The following is a 25122-nucleotide window of genomic DNA, read 5'->3' as shown; positions in this document are numbered from 1 at the left end:
CCAAAATGTAACTGCAGCCTCTCTCACAAGTACATGGCGTCAGATATGACCTGGAACCAAATATAAAGGTGCAGAGAAAGGTAAAGCTATTAGAACACTTTATATCTATATATATATAATTCAAATTTGAAACACGGATACAAATACTCATTTACAATATATTTCAACCTTCTGCCTTAAACTGCAGAGAACTTTTTGTGCTGTCCAAACTGGGCAGAAATGAGGGTTTCTGCCTGCTGTCCTTCTAGTGCAAAATCTAGTCCTTTAAATGCTCCCCTTCTCAGCAAGGGCTTCACATCTTCAGATAAACTAACATGGGCACTAGCAAACACAGTGGCCAAGACCAGCTCCATTTCCAACCATGCAATGATGGAGCTTCAAGAATTTGCTCAGCAACTACTAGAGTAAAAGAAAGCTACTTCTGCTTATAAAATCACTTAGTGAAGGACCCAGAATCCCAGTTTTCCAAATTATCTTCAACTCTTCTACATATGTATTTTGTGAAGGGAAAAAAATTCCACAAAATTCTTATAAGTCAGTCACCAGCAAAGTCCTTTATCTGTCTTTGGATAGCTTACCAAAGAGGCACTAATGCTTGCTCCCTCCCTGCCCTTAAAAATTTTGGTATCTTAGCAGATACAATGTAATCTTTGGTTACATAATGGGGTGATTTCATCTCTTTTTTGGTCTTTTTTTTTTTTTTAAAAAAACCTGCTTTCAGAATTTTTCAGAGATTGGTGGTGAGAATAGATCTGCCTGTAAAAGCAACAGGGGTAGAAACTTCCTTTTCCAAGAAATTTCACATGCTAAATGGCTTCTTTTGACTTTAAGTTGAGATTTGATGTGGTGCTTTAGCATTCCTGGTTCATGTTACCCCTATAAGTGGGTCAAGCTTGAAAGCCATGCCCTTGTCCCAGAGCCCTCTCACCTGGGTAACTGGCACAGAATAATCAGTAGTCAGTCTCTTATTTTTCCAGGACTATACAGGGTCATGCAGGGATAGTTACTGGGCTATCTGGAGAGAGTCTCCTGAAGTGCAGCACTGGCATACAGCTGAGTAGGGGTAGAGGGGGTGGCTTTGGGCCTTTGTGCCCTGCTGAATATCAAGAGAGAAAAGGGGGCAAGGCCACGTCTGTGCTGTGCCTAAGGAAACAAACACTTAGAAGCTCCTCAAAGCTCAAAGTCAAGTCATTTGTGTAGTGTCAGTGTCATGTGGATGGTGGACATTTTCTTTAAAGTGTAAGTCAAATACAAATATATTGTTTATATATGCCTACATGTATTTAGAAGTAGAGTATGGACAGAGAGGGATTTGAGCATCAGCACATTATTTTATAACCTGAACAAGTAACCTCAGCAACTACCCAAAGGACAGAATGAAACTTTTTTTTTTCTTTTTTTCTTTCTTTTTCTTTTTTTTAAGTGCCAGTGAACATACACAAAAATATATGCATTACTGATTTTCTTTTTTCAAAGATATATGACAGAATCCTTCAAAAACTCCCTTTCTCAGAGTAAGGTAATTTAAAAAAATAATGAACTTTCCAAGAACAACAATATTGCATGTGGCATAGAAAATCTTAGGAAAAAGAATTCAATGCCCATGTCAGTTCAGAGGCCAGACCCGGTGAGCTGCCCAATGAATGGGCTGAAATTGCCTCACGACTCTATTATTTGACCAGAGTTCGTGACCTTGGCAGCTGTCTGCTGCCCAGCACAGATGGGGCCTTCTCCACGATGCTCCCTCTTTTTCTCTTCCTCACTTTCTATCCCCATCAAATACTGCACACCTCTTTGGAGATGGTCCCCTTGACTTGGCCAGTGAGTGAGCCTCATCTTCTAGCTCACTAGGTGAGTGGGTCTGGGTGGCCAGTCCTTCCACAGGTGAGCACAGTATACCAACCACATCAACTCTGTTTGTAGAGCAGAGTGCATGCAAAATGAGACTTCTGTCAATCATACCGGTTGGAACATCATTCTTCTTTCATCTGTGGGAGAACTGAGACAAGCTAATACCTCCTCTTCTCACTCAAACCCCAGTGCAGAAACAGTAGGCCTAAAACCTTGTTTAGGCTACTTTTCCCTAGTTTTGTCATTTGGAAATTCAGAGTAATCCAATTGTTGTTGCTTTTAATTACACCGCTGTTTCAATGATTTTTGGCTTTTTCAAATGAAAAACATATATTCATGAAGACAAAATTCAGGACTTGGAAATCCATAAAGATGAAAAATTTGATAGAAAAATGGAAAGGACAGCCTCTAGTATTTACAAGGAGAGGTATTAGAATGATATAATTAAATCCGTGTGCCACAAAAGATAAAAATCAAAACAGATGTAAAGGAACTATTAAAGTGTAACCTAGCTTAACTGAAAGGAGTGGTGGATGCTATTTTTCTAAGACAACTAAAATGTGATCCTGTACATAGGCCAGATGGTGTCATCACAAAGAAAACCAGAATTTGTCTATTCTATCCCAGAAAGGGAACCTGTCAGCTTCAATTTTTGTCCACCAGTCTTGGATTGGCAAATCACTCACTAGATTCCATTCTCCCTTGTTATTTACAGAAGCTGTTTTGCAAGTTCCTTTGGCTATTAATATCAACACAGAAATCAGGGAAGGAAATTCATGTGGATAGTAACATGTCACTCTGAAACTATCTTCTCAACCAGTAGAGTAAACCAATTGAAATGGGCAGCTTGGTGACTGACCCTTGATTTCTGGAGTTTATCTGATGAAGTTAAGAGCTAAGTGAGGAGGCAGTGGCCAAGAAGAAAAAATAGGTGGACATCCCCCACCCCGGGTTCCAGGGTTGGGAAACAAAGTCCAGAGAACAGAGGTGTGCCAAAGTACTATATGAAACCAGTGACCCAGGGGTATATCCTGAGTTTATGGGTGGCAGCCTATAAGTGCCACAACAGCCAGACCTTTCCAAAGGAAGCCGTGGTTCTGTAGAAAGTCTCAGTGGTTTTGCATGCCCCTCTGACCGAGAGGTAGCAAAAATGGTGGGGAATCTGAGTAACTATGGCCAATGTCAGAGCCCAGAATCAGCAGCAGAGGAGGGGGTTGAGTAAACTTGTGCCAGTCTGACTTGAGGTTTTGCCTCTGAAGGCTTTATTTAATAGTCATAGTCTTCTCTTGGTGTCGGTGGATATGCTGGGTGGCAAGGAGAACATTTCGGGTTTTCTGGTTCTAGTGTCTTCATTCTTCCAATGCTGGTATTCCACCCTGATCTGGGTAGCCCCTTTAGCTGCTTTGAAGAAGGAAGCAGATATTTCTCCATGTGATGGGAGAGTTTCATCTCTGGATGACAAGGGCAAGACACCCAGTTTGTCTGATCCCTTTGATGCCTTCTTTTGGGTTTGTCTAAGGGTTTCAATAAACTAAATGTTGATGAGAGACACTTGGTCTGAGACTACTGGCATCTAGAGGGAAACAGATGACAGGGCTTCTGGCCTGCTAGCCTTCATAGTGTGGAAGGATCTTAGACGAGAGTCTGTGAACATGCCTAAAGAAGTGAATAAGCTTTACCACCAATGACTGAAATGCAGTGTGGCCTACAAATCACTCAAGGGAAGCTGGAAGGAGTTTGTGGCCACATAGAGTCCATAGGTCTTTTAAAGGTGGAGGAAAAGATGGTGGCATCAAGGGATCAACTGTTCTGTCTCCTAAGCAGAACAGCCAAGTCATCACTTCCTTCTCTGACTCCAGATGCAAGCTCCTCCCTGGATCACACATGGGAAAGCAGACCTGGAATTTATCAGATCCTTCCAATGGGTCAGATCTCTCCTTTCCTTCTCACAGATCTGACTCTTCAGTGGAAGTGGTCAAGTTTTGGCTAAAGAGAACATCCCATTCAAAGTTCTTAGAAAGGCTAATGAAATTTGATTTCAGGGTGGAGGCAGAGGTTTAGAGAGAAAAGGGTTTGAGGGGGAAGGCATTAACATGCAGACAAGTTTTCAAACAAGAAGCACATTTTCAGTACAATGAATTGCACTGTAGTTGAGCAGTCTAGCCCTCAGGGACCAAGGCTGTGGGCAGGTACTGTGATCCCACTGCCCTACTTGTCTCCTCCTTTCTCTGGCCCCCAGTTCTGGGGCACCCTGTCCTTTAATGGCAATAGTCACTGGCAAAAGCTAAGGTCTTCCAGGACAGAGGGGATGAGAAAAAACAGAGACTCCCCAAGGACCTGTAATTTTCACCTTCTAGTGACTTGTTGGCTTCTTTGGGGATTTCTGTTTGTTAATTTATTTATTTTGAGGAAAATGTCCTCATAAGGTTTTTTATTTTTATATTTTTTATTTTTTTGTTTTCTGTGTGTTAGTTTGTTTTCCCCCAGATACTTTTAGCTTGCTGAACTTCCCGTGGCATAAGGTAAGTAAATGTTTGTGTGGCTGGCACACAGCACAGTGCTGTAAACAAGCACAACTTGACACTGGGCCACATGAGGATCATCTCAGTTTTAAAGAAATACAACACCATTCAAAACACAGATAGGAGCCACGACAAGGAGCAGAGTCTGAAGGTGCCATGGAGGGTGAGAAAGGGAGAGAAGAAGAAAAAGAAAGAAGGAAAAGAGAAAAAAGCCCAGCAAATAGAACTCAGGAACGTGTTCATGACAGACTGTACATCAATAGAGGAAATTCCCCAAGGCACTGCAGAGAAGTAGTGCAGAGTTATAATAGGCAGAAGACATTGGAAAAGGGGAGCGAGGTGGGGGAGGGAAATGGGGGCTTCCAAAGCTTCACTGTGTGTGGAAATAGATGGGCTTGACTTTCCCAGAAAGGATCTTGGGCACTTGAACAGAGATGATCTCTGCCATCATTTCCGGAAAGTCCACGCTCACCATGTGGGACTTGATTAGCAGGTCAAAAGTGAACTGATGCAGCTCTCTTGCAATCTGCAGGGACAGTAAGAGATAAAGACAATAAGGTTGACAATGAGTTGACTTCTGCCAGACTCTCCCCCTACATCTGATTTCCAAGCCTTTTAGCATTTTGTTCCCTTGCTTATCCTTGGTCTTGCCCCCTGAGAGAAAGAGAGAGAGAGATAAAGATAGATAGATAGATAGAGAGAGAGAGAGAGAGAAAGAGAGAGAGTATATATGGAATTGTCTTTGGGGAGTCATGGAGGGCTCCCAAGAGATCTCTTACACCATTGCAAGCTCTCTACTCAGAACTGGGTGTTCTTCTTCCCCATTATAGTGCATACCTCTCTCTCTCTCTCTCTCTCTCTCTCTCTCTTCTCTCTCTCTCTCTCTCTCTCTCTCGCAGACACACACACACACACACACACACACACACACACACACACACACAGGCAAATTCACATGTACATGACTCAAGGAAGAGGGGGAAAACACCCAGATCTGTTTTGTCTGCCTAGAGAATTCATCTGCTTTAAACTTCTTCTCTGAGTCCCAACTGCTCTGTTCTCCACTCCTCCACCCCTTTCACAACATCCAGCTGGGACACTGTGACCTGAGTTCCTTTCTTCTCCATTGCATTTTCTTTCTGGACCACACTCAAAGACAGAGGGAAATGGAAGCACCTCCCAACAGGTGGTGCCAGACCATAGAGGAGCCTATTATCATTTGGCTCTATCAGGCTGCTCCTCCTGATAAAGCACCCTCCATCATTTGCTTACAGGCTGCACAGAGTCCAGGAGCTTGGTGAGCTGGTAGAAGCGCCTTGAGCAGGATGTGGGATTTTTTCTTTTGCATGCAATGATACGATCGAGTTCCTTGATGTAGTTCATTCGAAGTTCATCAAAGAATTTTTGATTTTTCAGCCCATCCACTGGAACTGATGTGGGATGAAGACAGAATGGGGAGGGGAAGCATGCCCACGAAGGAGCATTAGACAAAGCACCAAGTTTTCTGACCACAAACTTGACCCCCACCCCCACAGGGAGGGAACCATCTACTTGGCTCCCTGTCAATTGAAATCTGTGTGCCTGGGGCCTTCAGTCTGCCAGGGAGATCTCAGGACAAAAGGATAGCTGGACCCAATCAGAAGGGAGTCAAATGAATAAAATTTACCAAAACTTTACTTTTCCTAGTCTTCAACCTAAGTTTTATGTTGTTCATCATTCAGTTCTGATTTAGAGAATTAAAACACATGGCTCTGAATATTAAATTTTGCCTCCTTTCTTTCTCACAGAGGCTAAGACAGCACTCTACTTAGAAGAGACATTAAAGAAAGGTTGCTTGCTTACATAGACTTCCTCCTATTGGTGGAAGAGGAAATATCTTCTAGGAGGCAATCTCTCCTGCTCTACTACTCTGCAAGGAATACATGGTGGGGTGGTTCATGCCTGTTTCTATCCCAGAAGATGTGGAAAAAAATCAGAGGTCTGCTGGAACAGACCAAAAACCCTAGTGTCAAGGAGAGACTAGGGGTAGTTGAGGAACTGATGGAGGCTAGAGTCTACCAAAGAAATTGATCTGTAGCCATGAAATTGGTCTTTGTTGGGGAAAAGGATGCTGAGGTAGAGTGGTGAGGGGAGGGAAGAGGGGAAATGTTCAGGAGCTGGTTCCTCCCTGATAATCTTTTGATGGAAAAAGTGGTCCCCTCAGTCTTTGTGCCCACACAGGCATTCCCTGTGCCTCCAGGTACTCACTTATGCTGAAAAGTAGCAGTGCTTTCATGCACAGGAATTCCTGGGGCGTGATTTGGAGCCAACCAAATTCTTGAGAGAGGTGTCTCATCCTGACGCACTGGCTATACATGCGGGACTTGTGCATACGATACCTGTGAAGGAGACACAGAGGAAGAAGAATCAGGGGAGGCTTCCAACAAGCCCAGAGAAAATATCTCCACTTTGCCCTCCCTTCCCTGGGTTCTCCAAGAAAAGTCTATTTGTTATTCTGGTTCCTCAGTGACAAAGAACAAATCTGTTCTTTTTTTCTAAAATCCCAACATCCTGATAATTAACTACTCATCTTCCCTGGCCAGGATATGGTTAGCACATGGAATTTCCAGGTCTCTGTGCCCCCTCTGTTTCCTGAGTCAGGGACAGGAAAGCATAACCAAATGAACACAATGGGGCAAGCACATGGTCTCCCTGACTACAGTTCTAGAATCCCAGATGCAGTCAGAGTCAGAACCTGCCTCCAAGGCAGCCAAACTTGAAGGATTTCTAGGAGAGAGGATCAAGCAAACAACACTTCACCTAAGGACACCAGGATCTGCAAGGGACCACAGGTGTCTATCCTGTCAATGCCCCTGACTTTTTCCTGGTTTGAAAGCCATTGCTCATAGTATAAATTCAATCATTTCTTTAAAAAGTTGTGGCAATAGAGATTCCATGTTGCCCTTTAAAAATGAGTTCTAGTGCTTCTATGTCTGCCAGGGAGTGTGTTTGAATGTCTAATCTAAATGTCCCCTGCTGAAGGGGAGCCCACTCCCTCACAGGCTGGCTGTTCCTTACCACAGTTTGGGAGCTGTAAACACATGTGAGCTGCTTTTATTATGGTGACTTGTTAACAGATTTTCACATTATCACCTATAAATTATATGGGGAAGTGGCCAAGGCTTGGACAGCTTCTGGGGGAGGGGCAACCTCTCTGTTCCATGACTGGTCATGGCACGCCTGTAAGGAAAGACACAGTATCTTTCTGCTAGTAGGCCTTCAGGATTTAGCACTTCAGAAATCAAGTGTGTGTGTATGTGGTGTGTGTGTGTGTGTGTGTGTGTGTGTGTGTAAGACAGTAATTGTGTACCATGTGAAGGAAAAGGGATTTGACACCCACTTAAGTGGCGAGGACAAAGACCTCCCAGATGGAGCTTAGAGGCTGTGGTTTGACATTTTGGTTCCCAAGCCACTAGCCTGTTCCACAAGCTGAGCAGGCCTGGCATTGTGTGGGTGGAAACTTAGCAACCTATTTCAGAGAGATCTTGGGTCTCCTGGATAAAGAAAGAAGGGGACAGGTGCTGTAGAATTATTCAATTCAGGCTGAATTCCAACTAGAAAGAGGAAGTGTTTAGATAGTATCACAAGTCAATTGACCAGAACAGTGTTGCTCTAAGCTCCATCACCCTGGGGAATTTTTCAGTAAGATCTGCTGATCCTGGAGCCTGGCCCTGCTCTGATCTCCATTGTACTTCCATGCCTCTGTTGATGACAACACTGCAGCCTTTTTACCACTCAAATTATGGTGCTGCCATGAAGGATTCCTAGCATATTGTTGCAGGCCCCTGAGACAGAGAAGGTAGGGAATGGAGAGGAGTGAATAAGAAAAGGTAAAGGGATTGAAAAGGGAAGGGAACAAGAAGGATGGAAAAGGGCAAAATTCATTGAGGGAAAGTTAAAGGAAGGAAAGTGGAAGGTGAGGAGAGGTCAGGAAAGGAGAGGCGAGAAGAATAGAGGAAGTTGGAATAAAAAAATGGATAAGCGGGGAAATGAGAATTGGAAAATACTGAGCGCAGTTCCTGGCACACAGTAAGTGTTCAATTAATGGCAGGTAGGTAGGTAACACTATGATTCTACAGGTGAGATTTGAGGCTCAGAGAAGTTCAGTAATTTACCTGAGGTCACAGTTAGGATTCAAGCCTATTAGACTCACAACATATGCTCCCCACAAAAAGGGAAAGAAGGGAAAAATGGAGCTAATGATAGGATTTGGAATCAGAGAAAGAACAGCATATGGGTAGGTCCAGTTTGGATCAAATTCTGTCTCTCTCTCTCTCTCTCTCTCTCTCTCTCTCTCTTTCTCTTTTGTCTTCAGTCCCCCTGTTAGTACTTTGAGGAGACTGGCAGCAATTAGTTTTCCTCAACTGGGGTGTACTATATCCTCAGTGGGTGTTAGGTGGCAGTTTAGGCTGTCAGAGTGACTGGATTTGTGTTTAATATTTAGTGGGCAGGTACCAGAGATGTTAAACATATTCTAATATGCAGCTACACTTTGCACAATGAAAAAAAAATTTCTCCCCAAATGTTGACAGCATCCATGTTGAGAAACACTGGTCTGGATATTTGTAGAGACTCTAAGCGCCCTAATATAGTAGGTTCAGGATATAGGCCTCAATAGGTTTCAGGAATCCTGGGGCTTGGTACATCAAGGACCCTGGCCTATCCATGGGATAACTTTGAATGAAATGCATGGAACCCAGCCAGAAAGCTGAGGTAGGATGCCACATACTTACGTAGAGACAAAGAAGGAAATAAGGATTCTGAAAATAACCAATTGTCACCTGGCAAAACCCCAAACGTCTCAAGTCTCTGAAGGAAGTGGAACAGGTGCTCAGAATTGATTCAATCACTGGAGGGCAGCAGGAGTATGGGGGTTGGACATGAACAGTTAGGGGGCTTTTCAAGGTCTTGCCCAGAAGATGGCATCATATGTAACTTTTTGGAGATCTGGAAACCACAAAGCAGGTCATGCCAAAAGCCCAGTGGTTATTCTTAGCTTCTGGCTACCAGGACTGGCTGGGTTGAGAGAGGGCAGCTAGGGACACTCATTCTCCCTTACATAGCAGTGCTGTGCTACCAGGAAATACTGCCTGGAAATTTTATTTTAAGGCTCTTCTGTGTTAAAGGCTGACAGAGAGAGAAGCTCAATTCCTGCCTGACTGAAAAGATTCTCTGTGGTGAAACTAACTTAAGGTTCTTAGGATGATATTTCTGATCAGCTCCATTCACAAAGCCATTAAGGGATCTCAGACAGCAAACATAAAGATTATTACCTTTAGAAAAAGGGGGGATAAAAAAGGGATTCCTTTTTTAATTTCTTGCCTACCATGGGCTAGATACTCTGTATTCATGAGTTCCAATTTAGTTATAACAAAAGATTTAAGAAGCATCTAATATTATTAAAAAATTAGGAAACTATGTGAGACTTGGTCCCAAGAACACTTACTCATTGAAAACCAGGTCAGGAGCAAAGTAGAGCATCCTGGAGTTGACATTGGTGAAGGACCGCCAGCCCATGGCAAACACCATGAGTCCCATCCAGGAATACTGAATGACTGCCATCTGGTCATCCACATGTAAATTGCGGAAACCTAGAAAAGAAGACACAAAGGCAGTGGTCAATGCAGACATCGATGGACTGAGCTAAGTCTGAACCTCTGCTGAACTGAGAATCTCTAGTACTCAGGCAGCCCCTGAGAAGCCCCAGGGAGCATCAGCACTAGTTGCGGAGGAGTGGGGAAAAAAACAAATTATATGGTAAGGATAATAGTCTTTGTCCTCCCTACTTCACTGAGCTATCAAATGAGATCATGATGGAGGCCAAAAGGCCATTGTCGGTTGGCTATTGTCAGAGAATAATCATCTAACATTGACTACTTATAATGAATGAACTCCTTCCTAAGCACTTTTCTTATATTACCTCATTTAATTCTCATGACAATAAATAAAATAGGTACTCTTATCATCCGCATTCTGTGAGTCAGTAGAAATGGGTCACAGAGGGGTCCAAAACTTGTCCAAAATCATATGGCTACTAACTGGCAGATCAAGTTCCAAAACCAAGTAGTCAAGACTCCAAAGGCTATGCTCTTGATCACCACACCTTTCTGAAGATGCAATATAATAACCAGTTCTTCCACATGAACAGCACTTCTAAGTTTACAAACTCTCTTTTAGCTACAGTTTGATTTGATCCTTGTAACAACCTTGGGAGAGGGATAGTACCACATATCATTATATGGGGAGATGTCTTGACAGCCATTGCCTTTTTTAAACCACCTGCAGTTTCCCTCTTTTTTCTCTGATCTTCTTTCTACCCCATATAACTCCTCTCCATTCTTTTATACTTAACAGTTCCTACACTCCTGCCATCCCCAGCCTACTGTGCTTATATATAAACAGGCCCTTTATAATCTACTTCTCCAGACTAATTTCTTGCAACTTCCCTTCAGATAATTTAGGTCCCAGCTCTTCTGAAAAACTTACAATGTACTGAACACTTCATGCTTTCCCAGGCCTCTATAGCTCTGCTACTTCTGAATAGACAGTTGTCTTGCCTAGAATGTATTCCCCCTCCCAAGGCCTTCCATCTGATAAACACCTACGCATCTTTCAAGTCTTTACTCAAAGGCCATCTCCTCTCTGAAGAGTTTTCCAACTCATCCAAGCAAAATGTGTAATGATTCTTCTTTTACTTGCTCATTGCACCTAGTGTAGCCCTAGCCAATTACAGTGATAATTTTCCAGTGCTGAAATCCATCTATGTACATATCTTCTCCCCCACAAGGCTTGAAGCAACTTGAAGACAGGGATCAGATCTTCAAAATCATCTTAGCCTCCCTAGTACATAGGATGGTTCAGATATTTCACTGGGAATTTGAAAATATTAAACAAATAGGCTAGGGACCCTCAACTGTCTATCTGTTTTGAAAAGTGGAAATTAAGCAATCTCCAAATGATTGCCCTTAAGCTTAGAAAACAGAGCCTTCTGGATGCTACCTCTGCAATACCACATAGGTAGAATAGACATGGCCTAAAGGATGCTTAAGTTATAAAGTCATTGCCTCAGACCTCATCTCTACCAGGATTCCCTTTTCTTTTCCCTCTGAAATTCACAATTATCTGAAATTTTGTTTTGTTATACTTCATTAAGAATCCTTTCTCAAATTTAGATCAAGTTTCTCACTTTCCTATTGATGACCACATATAACACTCATAATAACTCTGGAAAGTAGGTGATATGATATTTATTTTATCAACAAGGAACCTTGTTGAGGGCAGACAAATTAACTGACTTGGCCAAGGTCACATAGTCTATTATGTGGCTGAACTGGATCTGGAACCCAGGTGTTTTGATTGTCTGCTCCAGTGCTTTTTCCACTCCACTGCTGAAGGTCACAGCTCAGGAGCTACCAAGGTTTCGAACCTTCCTTTCCCTAGGTTTGGGTCTGAAGACTTCACTACCCAGACACATTGTTCTGCTTGGTTGGCACCTGCACACCCACACATTCCCATTTCCCTTTTCTTATAGATCCCAAGTCTCCCAGAGATCAGGAATTCTAGAGTCCTTCACAGCACCACTCTTGGCTATAATCCCAGTTCCCAGTCCTGCACCTTCTACCTTCACAATACTGACATGCTAACAGACTGACTGGATCCTCAGACCCCCCAAAATTTCCTGTCTAAAGCCCTTCCCTATTACAGAATGCCTAAGACTGACCTTTCCCAGTAGGAGACAAGAGGCAGGGTCTTGAGGAATCTGAGGATTCCTTGGGGAAGTGACCTGGTATTTTGAACCCTGAACCTCTTGGGTGGGAGGCAGTAGACAGCAAAAAACAAACAAACAAACAAAAAACCCAACCAACCAAACCACAAACAAATAAACAAACAATACCCTAAGCCAAAAATAACAACACTTTGGCTGGTGAACCTTGATCTTCTAGGGAAGTGTGTGGATGTGAGGGTACATAGAGGGATGAGGAATAAACTATGCAGGTATTAAAAAATTTATCCATACAGATGCTTCCTCCCACCCTGAGACACAAGAAAATGAATGTAAGAGGTGAAAAATGGCTATCATACTAATTAAGAGTCCTCAGTGAAAACTGCTCAGCAAACAAACCTAATGACTGTGTACACATCAGCACTGTGGATGTCTGATTTTCCTATAGGCATAATCTGATTACAATATCTAACTCTGTTCTCTAATGCCTCGCTTGCAAAGTGGCCTGCTCAGATGGCATGCTTATCAAAGGATGACTTGAGGCAACAGTAGCCACAGCTCTACATATTTCCTCAGGCACACATTCACTCAACACCTATTTGGCAACGTGTTAGGGTATTCTGGAGAAATAGAGAGGAATCATTCTGAGGTTTTAAAATCTACCAAATAGGCTAGAGAGAGGAGGCAGTTTCTTTTGTTTTTTTTCTCATTAGAATCCAATTATACTCATTATTAGCAATCTGCATTGGAAACTTGAAGACCCACATCTAGTCTGGGACTACAGACTCAAAGCAAGACAGTTTAGAAATCTTTGCTGTTCTAGTGGACCTGCCAGTCAAGGCCTACAAAGAAGAAAGAACAAAATTAGGGTCCCTGCATGAGCTTCTAGGAAGGGTGGTGGTAGCTTGGACTGAGCTTAGTGAAAGCAGTAGCCTACAACTCAAGACTACAAATGTAAAGAAAAAAGCACAAAGAAGACATGTGGTTTGCTTGCAGGCATACAACCAGTACATAGCTAGGATTCCAAAGCAGATACATAAGATTCTAAATATACTGTGTACATACATTATATTTGCATGCTTCCAATTTATAGTTATAATTTATTAATGTGCCAGGTGTCCCAGTAGGCAATTTCCAGACATTACCATCCCAGAAAACTTACAAAAAATTTTATCTGACTAGGTGCTTAGCACAATGCCTCACAAAGGACAGGAATTCAATCTGTTGGATGAACAAATTACTTGACTAGAGGTAATTATTGACAATGTGAATGGCAGTTCTTATGAATGTGGTAATCAGCTTTCTTTTAAAGCTATTCTTCTAAATGACTCAGAGTCAGAGATCATTTACTCTGGCCAACTAGATGGTGAGCTGAGCTTGGTTTGAAGATTTGTTAATGTAAGAAGAGGGCTTTCCTCCTGAGACTTGAGCCAAGGAAAAATCAGTGGTCCTGTCATACAAATTCTGCCATAGTGATTTGTACTAGATTATTTTCAGAATGACCAAAATAGAAACCAGAGGGTCTGAGCTCAAGTTCTGGTTCCATTTGTTAAGTGACTAGTGTAGTAAGTTAGTTAACCTCTTTGAGCTGTGGCATGTAAAATGGAAATAATTGTTCCTATGATTCAAAGGACTATTTTGAGGATCACATATATGAAAAGGCTATGCATCCTATAAATATGTTAAGTATTTGATTACTTCTTAGGAAGATTAAACTTGAAATGTTTATCAAACACATGACATCAAGACATGCAGGTAAATACATGATAAAAATTAAAACAACTTCTCTCTTTTTTCTTTTTCATATTATTTCCTGTGTGTATTCTCAGTTTTGGCACAGTGCATATCACCCAGAGGCCTTGGGCCACCTTCCCAGAGATCTTACTGGTTAGTGAACCTCATCTTCCCCAGCTTGGAAAGTGTTAGGGACAGTGCAGTGGCAACAATTGGGCTTTGTGAGGTAGAAGTACAAAATAGGAGTTTGAAGGCCCATATGCAATGTCTCTGAAAGTAGCAAGCCCAGCATATGACCCAAGTGGCCTTTGGTGAGACTTTGACTCCTCACTGTAAAGCCCAGAGTTACAGAATGGCTGGGCTGCTACAGAATATAGGTAGAGTGAATAAGGAAGGTGTTTGTAATCAGGAGGCTCAAGTTCTGGCCCTGCTGCATTCTGACTCTGTAACTATAGGGCAATCGCATCTCTTCTCAGAGCTTCATTGCCTTTGTAAAATAGGAGAAGCAACCCAACTTTATAGGATTCTTATGAGAATCAAATCAGGTAATACATAAGTAACTGCTCTTCTTGCTATAAATTTCCATCTGAATGGCAAATATTATTAGAAGGCAGGTTAATCTTTGACTTCACAAAAGGACATTTGGTTGTTGATATTTCAAAAGAATTTTGAATCACAGTCTCAGGATTTGGAGAACCTTTAGAGAGCACATGCTTCACTGGTTTTCAAACTGTTCTACCTGGAGCCACAAGATTCAGCAAGACTGATCAGGGGCTTACCTGAAGTAGTGAGAGAGAAGCTGAGTTGGTGAGGCACTAGTCAAAGACTGACTTTAAATCAACCAATCAACCAGCTTCACTTATATCTGGGTACAATGTGTCTTGAATTTAATCTTTAGTTTACTGATTTTTAATTGTAAATATTAATTCATGTTAATTGCATAAAACATTTTTGTGGTTCTGGGGAATGAATCCAGGGTCTTACACATGCTAGGCAAGTGCTCTACCACTGGGCTACATCCCCAATTGTTCTTGTACAATGCTTTGGAGAAATAAAGCATTGGGTTGCTAAAGGAAAGTCTATGAATTCTTGGATAGAGAATCTCTACAGCTTCCTTAAGCTTTAATATTTTAATAATCAGACTTGGTCAAACAACAGATAGCCCAAGAAGGAAGTGAGTTTTCCATCACTCGAGGTATCCAAGCAGAAGTTGGACAAACCCTTGGCAATTATTTCACTATCACAAAAATTTTCTTCCCACTATGATTCCTAAGGCAATTTAAAGAGCACTAAAGGTTTCTTGAAGCAAAGTTTAAAATCAGTTTCATCCAAACTATTCCTTACATATTATACATATGGAGGAACAGAAGGTGAAGTTATCAGCAGAGCTAAGATTAGAACACAAGTGTTCTGCTGGGCACTGTGGTGCACATTTGTAATCCCAGCAACTTGGGAGACAGGAGGATCCCAAGTTCAAAGCCAGCCTCAACAACTTATGGAGGCCCTAAGCAACTTAGCTAGACTTGCTATCAAAATCAAAACAAAACAAGAAAGGCTGTAGATGTGGCTCAGTACCACATCATGTGGTACTGTTCAATACCCACTATCTTTAAAAAAAGAACCCAAGCATTCTAACTTCCAACCCTGTGTTGTCTTTTATCATCCCATACTATAAGTTGTCCTGTGATATATCTCCTGAAGGTGACATTGAAGACAGACTGTCAGAATCAAGATTATATCTAGGGTGAGCCATAGATCTATATGTATATGTAAGAGCATCTTAGGCATATGTAGGTATGTCTATATGGTTAATGACTAGGAACTTTTGCTGACCAAATCTGTGGGTTGAACAAGATGATCTGACTGCTGTACTTTGGCATGAGCCATATGGGTCACTCAAATCATGCTGCCTTTCTTGTTGCTTTCTGAGTCTCAATTCTCTCATGTTTTAAGTGAGGATTATACTAATCCTGTCCCCATAGCTTGATAGCAAGGACCATCTGAATTAATGAGTACATTGCCCATAGGAGTGTTCCCTAAATATGATCCCTTTGTTCTCGGCCCTTGTTTCCTTTTCCTTACCAGGCAAGGCCTTGGCCCACTTAACCACATGTACAAGCTGTCTCTCGCCCAGTTCATTGAGGCTGGAGAGCAAGGCTGCAAAGGAGTCAGGTTGGTTGTTGTCATGTCCAGCACACACCACTCCTGGCTCAATGGCTTCCAGGACATTCAGAAAGATGGGCTGGCACTCATAGCCTTCAATGTGTGATACTGTCATCTTCTGGGCTGGTTCCTCAGTGGGGCTGCCGGCACTAGAAGTCTCTCCTTCCTCCTGTAGTTTTAGATTGCCAAGTTTCTTCAGCTTACGGGCTATTGAAAAGGAAAAGAAACTTAGATTTATCATCAGTGACCAAAAGCACACAGCAGACCTATCCTCTTCAGTAAATTGCCTGAGGTAAGAAAATAAAGATGTTCATTCTCCCTGGTCACAGACTCTGAACTACTTAATAACAGGTGATCATTCAACACTGGTTGAATAGATGATTTTTCAACCTAAATTCCTGCTAAGCCCAAATTTTCTTACCTTTCTTTCTCCCCAGATCCTCATGCCAGGTCACCTAATATACCCTTGCAAATGATTCTGCCTGAATGGAGCCTTCATTATTCATACTTGGAATCTTTCATTAACTCATTTATGAATATTGATGGTTCATTAATTAAGTAATTAATGCACTCATTAATTAGTTCAAAAGACATACATTATTAGTCCTTTATTTCTGACTGAAGAAAAGGACAGGCCCTGGTGCAATCTGATGAAAAAGAAATAAATGCCCCCCAAAAGTGCCAGAACATGTCACACTTGTAAATGCTACAATAGAGGCATAAACAAGAGAAAAACAATTATATCACTGAATGGTCTGGGTTAGGAAATGCTTTATATCAAAGGGGTCATCTGACCTAGCCCTGGAACAGTGATGAGAATTTCACCACGCAGAGACAAAACTAGAGAACAACATGGATGGAGTGCCTATTGCATATCTGGGAAGAGAGGCTATTTATAAGGTTGAAAACAAAGACAAGGATTGATTTTTAAAGGGACATGCATATCTTATTAAAAGTTTATGCTTTATCTTGTAGGTAATGTGTAAATATTGAATGTTGTAAATCAAGAGAGTGATGTAAATGCGTTTAAGTTTAGGATATCTAGCAAATTTCCAGGGAAAGAGACCAGAAAAGCAGATCTCTTGAAGAATGATGAGACTTGTTCTTTGGGTTTCTAGTATAGTCTCTTGGAACTTAGTTTCCCCCCACCTCCACAAATACATTTTGATGGTTAAGTCTCTTTGAAGATTTAAAGGTTGCTAGCCACTTATGTCACTGTGGATTATTAGAGAATAGATGTACATTGATTTGAGAATTTAAACATCAGATGGGAATAAAGTTAAAAAAAAATAGCCTAGATGGTCCATTACATTTTCAGACTACCAAATTCTATCATCACAATTTGGGTGCAATGAACAGGAATTTTCTGGTGTTCTATTTCTCACTGAACACTGTAATGAGTCTCAGATGTTGTTAGAATTATACCCATAGTTGAACATGCTCTATAACACACATATTGATTTTCTTCTCTAACAAAGGGGATAGGAGAAGGTGAAGAGTTGAAATCACTAACAGTATCACAGAAATGATGGAATGTCTCTGCCTCTACCATCTGTCTGTAAAATGGGAACCATGCTAGCAGGCAACCATTAGAAAAGATGATAGAAATAACATTATTTTAAAAACTGAAATAATCCAAAACTCAAACTTTAAGAAGCATCTTCACCACATGCACGCACACAGAGCTAGAGGTCCTTTGGCATTCCAATGTTTACTTTGTGCTATTTTCCCTAGCATTTTTATTGACATAATTATAAATAATTGAAAAGGTCATAACTCTGAGGTCTAGCATAGACAGATGCACCAGAATGGATCATAAACCACTTTTTCTCTAATCCTTTTAAAATAATAATAATAAATTAAAAGGGTATAAAATAAAGACAAGTTTGATTTCCCATTTAAATGGATAAATACAACAAAATCTACTGCTCATCTGTTTCTGCTGCAGAAAAAGACATACCTGGAACTGACTTTCAGCTCTAATTGGAAAAATAAGTCCTGCAATGCAAACCCCAATCACAGTGTTGCTCAGTAAATCAATGCAAGAATGGATCACATGTTTGTACTGACAACTAATATAGGGAAGAGGAAAATGATGGGCTTGGTAATGTAAGAGGAGCATAGAGAAGAACTCAGGAAAAAAATAAGAAGGAAGCCTGGGAAACCAACCCTGAATGCAAGATGACCTTGTCCAACAATCAATTTTGCAGAGCTTGGGCACAGTCAGTAATGAGATACAAGTATCCACGGCTACCTCCTACTTCCCACCAAGGGCAATGGCTGGAGGGTATGGTCTGGGTCAAATCCATCTTCTTCTAGAGGTAGTAACTTAGCCTCCACAATATTTCATTGTCTGGTAAACCCATTGTTAACTTGGATTCTCATATACAGCTCCACAGAGTGGTAATGCCTATAGGATCTTTTCCCTTGTGCAGTTCCTATAAGCAGACCCACCCTCCACATTACTGGAACTTTCTGGCCTTGAGCTCAGGAGTTGCCAGACCATGTAATTCTTATTCTAGAATTTCAATTTATGAATATCTTACATCACTTCATTCCACAGCATTCTTGATGGGGTTCAGGGATATTTCCTATTCCTGGTTTGCAAATGTGTAAACTGAGTTAAGCACAGCTATCAAGAAGGAGAACCCAATAATCTGAACTTGCTCTGCTGACTACAAAGTTCACATTTTTTCTATTATATCAAGTTTCTTCCTATGCCTTAAAGTTTAACTTTAAGCCTAAAAGAAGAGTTGAAGAGTGGGGCTGGGGTTGTACCTTCCTTGCCACTCATCTTTATCCTTGACTCCAAACTTCAGTAACTAGCATCACATCCAAAAGTGAAGAGACAGCTATCCCACTCTTTGGCCTATACCAAAAGAACTTAAAATCAGCATACTACAGTGACACAGTCACATCAATGTTTATAGCAGCTCAATTCACAATAGCTAGATTGTGGAACCAACCTAGATGACTTTCAATAGATGAATGGTAAAGAAACTGTGGAATATAAACACAATGGAATATTATTTAGCCATAAAGAAGATTAAAATTATGGCATTTGCTGGTAAATGGATGGAGCTGGAGAATATCATGCTAAGTGAAATAATCCAATCTCACAAAACCAAAGGTCAAATGATTTTGCTGATAAGTGGATGATGATACATAATGGGGGTGGTGGGGAGGTAAGGGAAGAATGGAGGAAGGATGAATTGTGTAGAGGGAAATGAGGGGTGGGGAGGGGGCAGGGGAAGGAAAGATAATAGAATGAGACAAACATCATTACCCTATGTACATGTATGATTACACAAATGGTGTGACTCTACTTCGTGTACAACCAGAGAAACAAAAGTTGTACCCCATTTGTGTACAATGAATCCAAAAAAAGTTAAAATACATTTTTTAAACTTTTAATTTCTTGCATTATTTTATATATTGGTAGGATTTTTTTACTCCTTTGGAAAAAATAAGTCTTTTACCAGAGATTAAAAAAGTAGTGAAGAGACAGGAAGCTATGGAAATACTCCGGTCACCTGCCTAAATGGAAGCAGATTTGGGGTATTATAGTGACTTAAAGAATCACAGCCTGACAAAAGAGGAAGGGTTCATGGAAATCCTATTATCCAGCGGTCACAGATTCAAATACCCTCAGGATCTACACAGATAATACAGTGGGTGGGTACTTGTGTGTGATGTATGTGTAGGAGAATGGCTGACACTATGATGAACTGAAATGAATGTCTTACTCTTGTCCTATCACTGGACGGGTATTCTAAAGTTGAATTCAGTCCCTTAGCCACCAATTTGGGACTCAGATATTAGTCCAACATATCAAGTCAGAAATGGGGAGGCTGAAGCCAGAGAGGGTGAGGTGACCTAGTGGCAGAGCTGGAATTAGAACCAGGGGCTCTTATTCTCAATTTAAAATTATCTATACCACATTGTTTCTCTCTTTGATGAACTCATTCCTGCACTATCTCAGTATGTGCCTTTCTGAGCTCCTTCTAGAATTGTGCTGCCTAATATAGTAGCCACAAGCTATGAGTAGCTATTTAAATTTAAATTAACTAAAATTAAAGAGAATTGAAAATATTATCCCTTAGTCTCATTGGATGTATCTCCAGTGTTCAAAAGCCACAGGTAGCTAGTTGCTGCTAAATTGCACAACACAGATACAGAACATTTCCATCATCTCAAAGGTTTATTGAATAGTGCTGTGAATATAGACTGCTCTCTGGGGCAGCTGTTCCATTTGCCCTACCCTACTAAAGCTATTGATAAAGAAGAAAAGAATCCAAATGAATTCTATACAGATGAATCCATGAGTTTTTCAAAAGGTGGAGGGACCCACAAAGCAATAGTGCTGGCACGATCAGTGAGATATAATCTGTCACCTCAACTCTACCACCACTGACTCAGATCTCAGTGGAGTGATGACTTGTGGACCGAAGCAAACTCATTACAATCAAGATCAATATGTACAGAGACTGTGGGGAGAAGCCATCAAGATGAAATAATTCCCTTTTCTCTGCATAGTGCCAATGAAAACTTGTCTGTCATTTTTGCATCCTCCTCTCCAAGAGGTGGGAAGAGGCCACATTCCCACTTGCATCCAGGACCCAGAAAATGTGTTGTTCCTATAGCCACAGTGGCCCAAGTCGCACCAGGTGTTCTGGCCTCTCAGCCTGAAGAGGGTGACTGTACTGAACATAATTGAAATCAGATTCCATTCATTCTGCAGGGGGATCCTCTGTTCTCTCTCCACAGCAGAGGCCAGCATGTTGCTAAATGACTTGAAATGCTGGACAATGAGGCTTGCTAGTCTCAGCTGTTACTCAATGCCCAAGGCCTTGTTTTCTTCCATGAAGGCTGCCCCCACACCCCACCCTTCCCCTGCACCTGAGCCCCAGAGTCAAATCTAACTATCCCATGTGAGGTACAGGCGAGCCAGCCACTGTGTCAAGGCAGAGACTCATTGACTTCCTTAAACTGAGTTATGAAGCCTGAACCAAGAGGTCAGTAAAAGTGAATAGTTTTAATGGTGATTTTCTCTATTTTCCCATCTTTTAGTTTTAGGTCAAGCAGTGATAAGAAAGGACCTTGACAAAATTTTTCCTTGTCCATACCTGGGCTTGGATATAACTGGATCCTAGGGGAGCTCACTTTTTAGTCCAGGGGTACCATACTTCTATAGGAGCTGTCTCTAAATCACCAGAGGAATATTTTTCAAATCAGATTCCATGGTACGTTCCAAAGGAGAAGCAGATGTGATTAATTTGCAACTTCTCTGCCCTCTGTGGCCTTTAGGCACTGTTTCAGTCTCATTCCTTGCCACCCCAAGATATATGCCTTCTTGCCCATGGGTAAGGGAGAGGTGAAGGTAAGGTGAAGTTTCCAAAGTCTTACAAAGTTTGAATCCCTCTGCCTAAGGTCAAGAATGTTTTTCTTCTGCATATCTCATCATGGAATTTGTAACATAAATGAATCACATTCTGTGGGAGGCTGACTTCTAAGATGGCCCCCAAGATCATAAAGCCCTCAAATGCACACATCTCCTTGCAATTATGCAACTGAGATGCACTCTAGATGCTACTGTGAAAGAACTGGGCAGATGTAACTGAAGTCCCAATTCAGTTGAATTTTAAGGGTGGTCATCTTTGATGGGCCCAACCTAATCAGGTAAAGCCTTAAACAGTACTAGACTTTTCATAAAAAGACATTCGCCAAATAAGGATTAATCTGAACTGAACTGATGGTTTGAACTGAGAATCCAGTCATGCCATGCTAGACTTCTTAGAGAACCACAAGCTAATTAATGTGTTGTTTGAAGCTGCTATATTTGTGGTGATGTATTATGCAGCAATAGAAAACTAATACAGTTTCCTTATATAAGATAATATAGGACAAAAGAGTAGGCTTTGAAATCAGAGAACAATCCTGGGTTCAAATCCCAGCTCTGTCAATTACTAATGTATTAACTCTGAACCCTTTGTTTAGCTTCTCTGAGATTCAGTTTCTTCATTTTTGAAATGCAAGTGTTGCCACCTATTTCTTAGGCTGCTCATGAGAACTAAGTCAAAGTACATAATGAGCCCTACAAAATAGTCTCTGTTCCTAAAGAGTAAGGAGTGAATGGCTTGCAGGTGACCTAATTCAGAGAAAACAGCAGGATTGACAGATACCAGATAGGTCAGGGGTAGGAAGGATAACAGTATGAAATGAAAAGCAGTAGCTGAGTATCTTCAGCTCATGAATGCCTATAAAACTAACTTTAGACCTTAAATGTAATTTGAAATGCTAAGTGAATATAAGGCATGCTTGATGCAAGACTGCCAATTCTCTGTGAAACCAGACTAGGCTCTACTTGTGTGAACACATGTATGTGCAGTGCTTATATATTATAATGCTTAAATATAAGGGTCATAAACTCAAATACATTCACAAGTCAGGTGGATAGATGAGTGAGTTAAAAAGCCTGGCAAATGTAATTAGAAAGGGCTGGGGACAATGACAGTGCCCTGCCTAGGGGGAGTCTATGCCAAGTTTCTAAACAAATACTGTTCTGGACAAACAAAATTCTGCAGGTGAATTTTGGTTGGGGAAAAGGCAGGTTTTGGCCTCTGGCTTAAATCATGCCAGCTCTCTTTCCATCTACTAGGATTAGAGTCAGGGGATCTCACCGTATGAGTTTTAGATTGGAAAGTCATCGGAATACTACATCAGGAGCCAAGGGAGCTCCTAAGGGACTTTGGCAATGTCGCTTTCCCTTTCTAGTCTTAATATTTCCTTAAAAATGTAGGAAAGAGTGGTAGTTAAGAACAATGATTCTGGATTCAGACTATCTAAATTGTGATACTGCCTCTGCCGCTGACTAACCTTGTGACTCTGGGCAAGTCTCTCTGCACCTCACTTAACTCTTTTGTAAAATATGGATAATGTCAATACATATTTCATAAAGTTTTTCAAGGAATACAGGCACTATGATGATATCTTGAGACTAGAAAGCAGATTCTATACAACCAAAAGGACTCCCCAAGGATGAAGCATGGTAAAAAATGCTCTAAATTCCAGGAGACAGAATGCACTAATGACATTGAAGTTTTAAATTGTATTTGCAATAAATGGCTTGTTATTGTTTGGAGGTGGTATCAGAGTCTTATTCAAATGTGCAACCTTGAACATATCACTTGATTTCTTGTACACCTCAATTTTCTCACCTATGTAATGATGACAATCTGACATGACGAGTGCATCGGGCTATTTTTTTAGGAGAAAATGAGATAAGCCCAGTGAAATGTTCTGAATCCTGTGAAAGTATATGCCAATAGGAGACCATGATTTTTTCCTAAGAATGGATCTCCATCTAGAGAACATTCTGAAAAACACTGGTGGCAAACTATGAGAAATATGGCCTCATGTCTTTGGTATCTGGCATCAAGCCAGAGATTGAGAGCCAAACTGACAGGTTTCAGAATCCTAGGATCAAAACAGGATCTACCTCACAGGATTGCTGTGGTTTTCCATGACAGAATGTGTGCAAAAAGCATAGTACTGAGTAAATTCTGTAGATCAATGTATGATGACTCTCACTATCACAGGCTACCGAGCCCCACATTGCTCCACTTTCATGCCATTTATCCCAAGGAGGTGAATTTCTTTCTGAGAATGCTAATTGGTAAAACAGAGTTTCCACCATGATTGATATCTAGTAGGAGAGAAAATCAGAGTTAGAAGGATTCCCCAGACAACAATTCAGGTATAGTAGCAGAACCTCAAGGACCCTGCAAGTTCATGTAAGGGCTCCTGAGAGAAGGCAAAGTAGGCCTGAGCATGTAGCTCTACATATGCCATGTTCTTTGAAACCAGAGCGAAGGAGTTTTTCTCCGTACCTACATTTGAGGACTCCATGACAGATTTTGTTTGAAGAAAAGATTCCATTTCCAGAAGACTTTGAATGCCCCAGATCTTGTATAATCCTTCCACCTTTCTCAAAATCAAGCACTATTTTTTAGATAAAGAGACCAAAGGCCAATGATATCTCCTGACCAAGGTCACATAGCTAGATACTGGCAGGGCTAGAGCTAGAACCAGGTATCCTAACTTCTAGAGTGGTACTCTTTGTTTTTCATCTGGTTAAGTAGCATGTTATTGGAGGGAAGGGCCAATGGTGGTAGCTGGAGATGGGTGGGGAAGAAATAGGACAGGGACAAAATGCAGGGGACAGAGCCAGTCCTTGGCAGGCATTGAGTGAGAGATTAGTAGGGGGTGCAACCAAGTGGGATTAATAAGTGTACACCAAATTCCCTCTGGCAAGAAAGCCCTTTAGTCTTTTCCCCAACACCCCCATTCTCCTCCCAGTCCAAATTCTGGGTCAGAGGAATAGCCAGGGGAAGAATATCAAATTTTATCTTTCAAGGTTTATGTTGGACTATTTAGTCTAATGGTTTTTAGTTCATGGAGGAGTAAACGTAATTAATAATAGAATGATATGCAATGCTGCACATCCTTGCCAAAGCACAGGATCTGGCAGAAACTAATTCCAAGTCTCTTCTCTCTGATTACTGAGCCAGAAGAAAGGGGTTCACTGTCCAGATGCCATCCCGAGTGAGGAGCACAAGGTCATTACCAAAACCCTGCCCATGTGAAATTACAGAGCCTGGAAATGCTTTTGCATACCAGGCTTTTCCACTGGAAAAAGTAACTACATGAATTTAGAGCATACATGCTTTTACAATTACATTTAAACTGACATTAAAAACAAATGCGAAACAGCCCATGCTGAACAGGTCAGCATGACCTGGAAAGCAAACGAGAGGAAAAAGAAAAAAAAAAAAGAAAAAAGAAAAAGAAAAAAATGTCCCAATGTTAACAGCATTAATTCTGTCAGTGTGTTGTAAATAAGAAAATACCATTGGTGTATTAATGGTTTTATTAAAGGAAAATTTCACTAGCAGAAATATGCAACATTCAAACAAATAGAAAGCAGTTAAAAAATAAACCACATTAGCCTATTTCAATCCACATTAGGAAACTTCTTGTTGGCCAGGAGATTAAAATTATGCCCTGAGGAGGGGGAAACACCCCTCCCGA

At 41.2% G+C, this 25122-nt stretch overlaps 1 protein-coding gene across 1 annotated transcript in view; it reads right to left on the bottom strand.

Moving 5' to 3' along the window:
• Positions 1–635: 635 nt before the first annotated feature.
• The window catches only part of Ar (androgen receptor), a 167688-nt gene continuing 143201 nt past the window's right edge, over positions 636–25122 (bottom strand). Inside the window, exons 4-8 of the mRNA XM_047535699.1 lie at positions 15952–16239; positions 9859–10003; positions 6621–6751; positions 5646–5803; positions 636–4899 (exon numbers count right to left, since the gene is read on the bottom strand). Of these exons, the coding sequence (XP_047391655.1) occupies positions 4744–4899; positions 5646–5803; positions 6621–6751; positions 9859–10003; positions 15952–16239 (878 nt within the window). The 3' untranslated portion in view covers positions 636–4743. The remainder of the gene's footprint in view (positions 4900–5645; positions 5804–6620; positions 6752–9858; positions 10004–15951; positions 16240–25122) is intronic.

The sequence above is a fragment of the Sciurus carolinensis genome, chromosome X, assembly GCF_902686445.1.
Source record: "Sciurus carolinensis chromosome X, mSciCar1.2, whole genome shotgun sequence".
In the NCBI taxonomy this organism is placed as follows: Eukaryota; Metazoa; Chordata; class Mammalia; order Rodentia; family Sciuridae; genus Sciurus; species Sciurus carolinensis.
The sequence above is the reverse complement of the archived record's forward strand: the minus strand, read 5'-3'. Positions and strand labels throughout refer to the sequence as shown.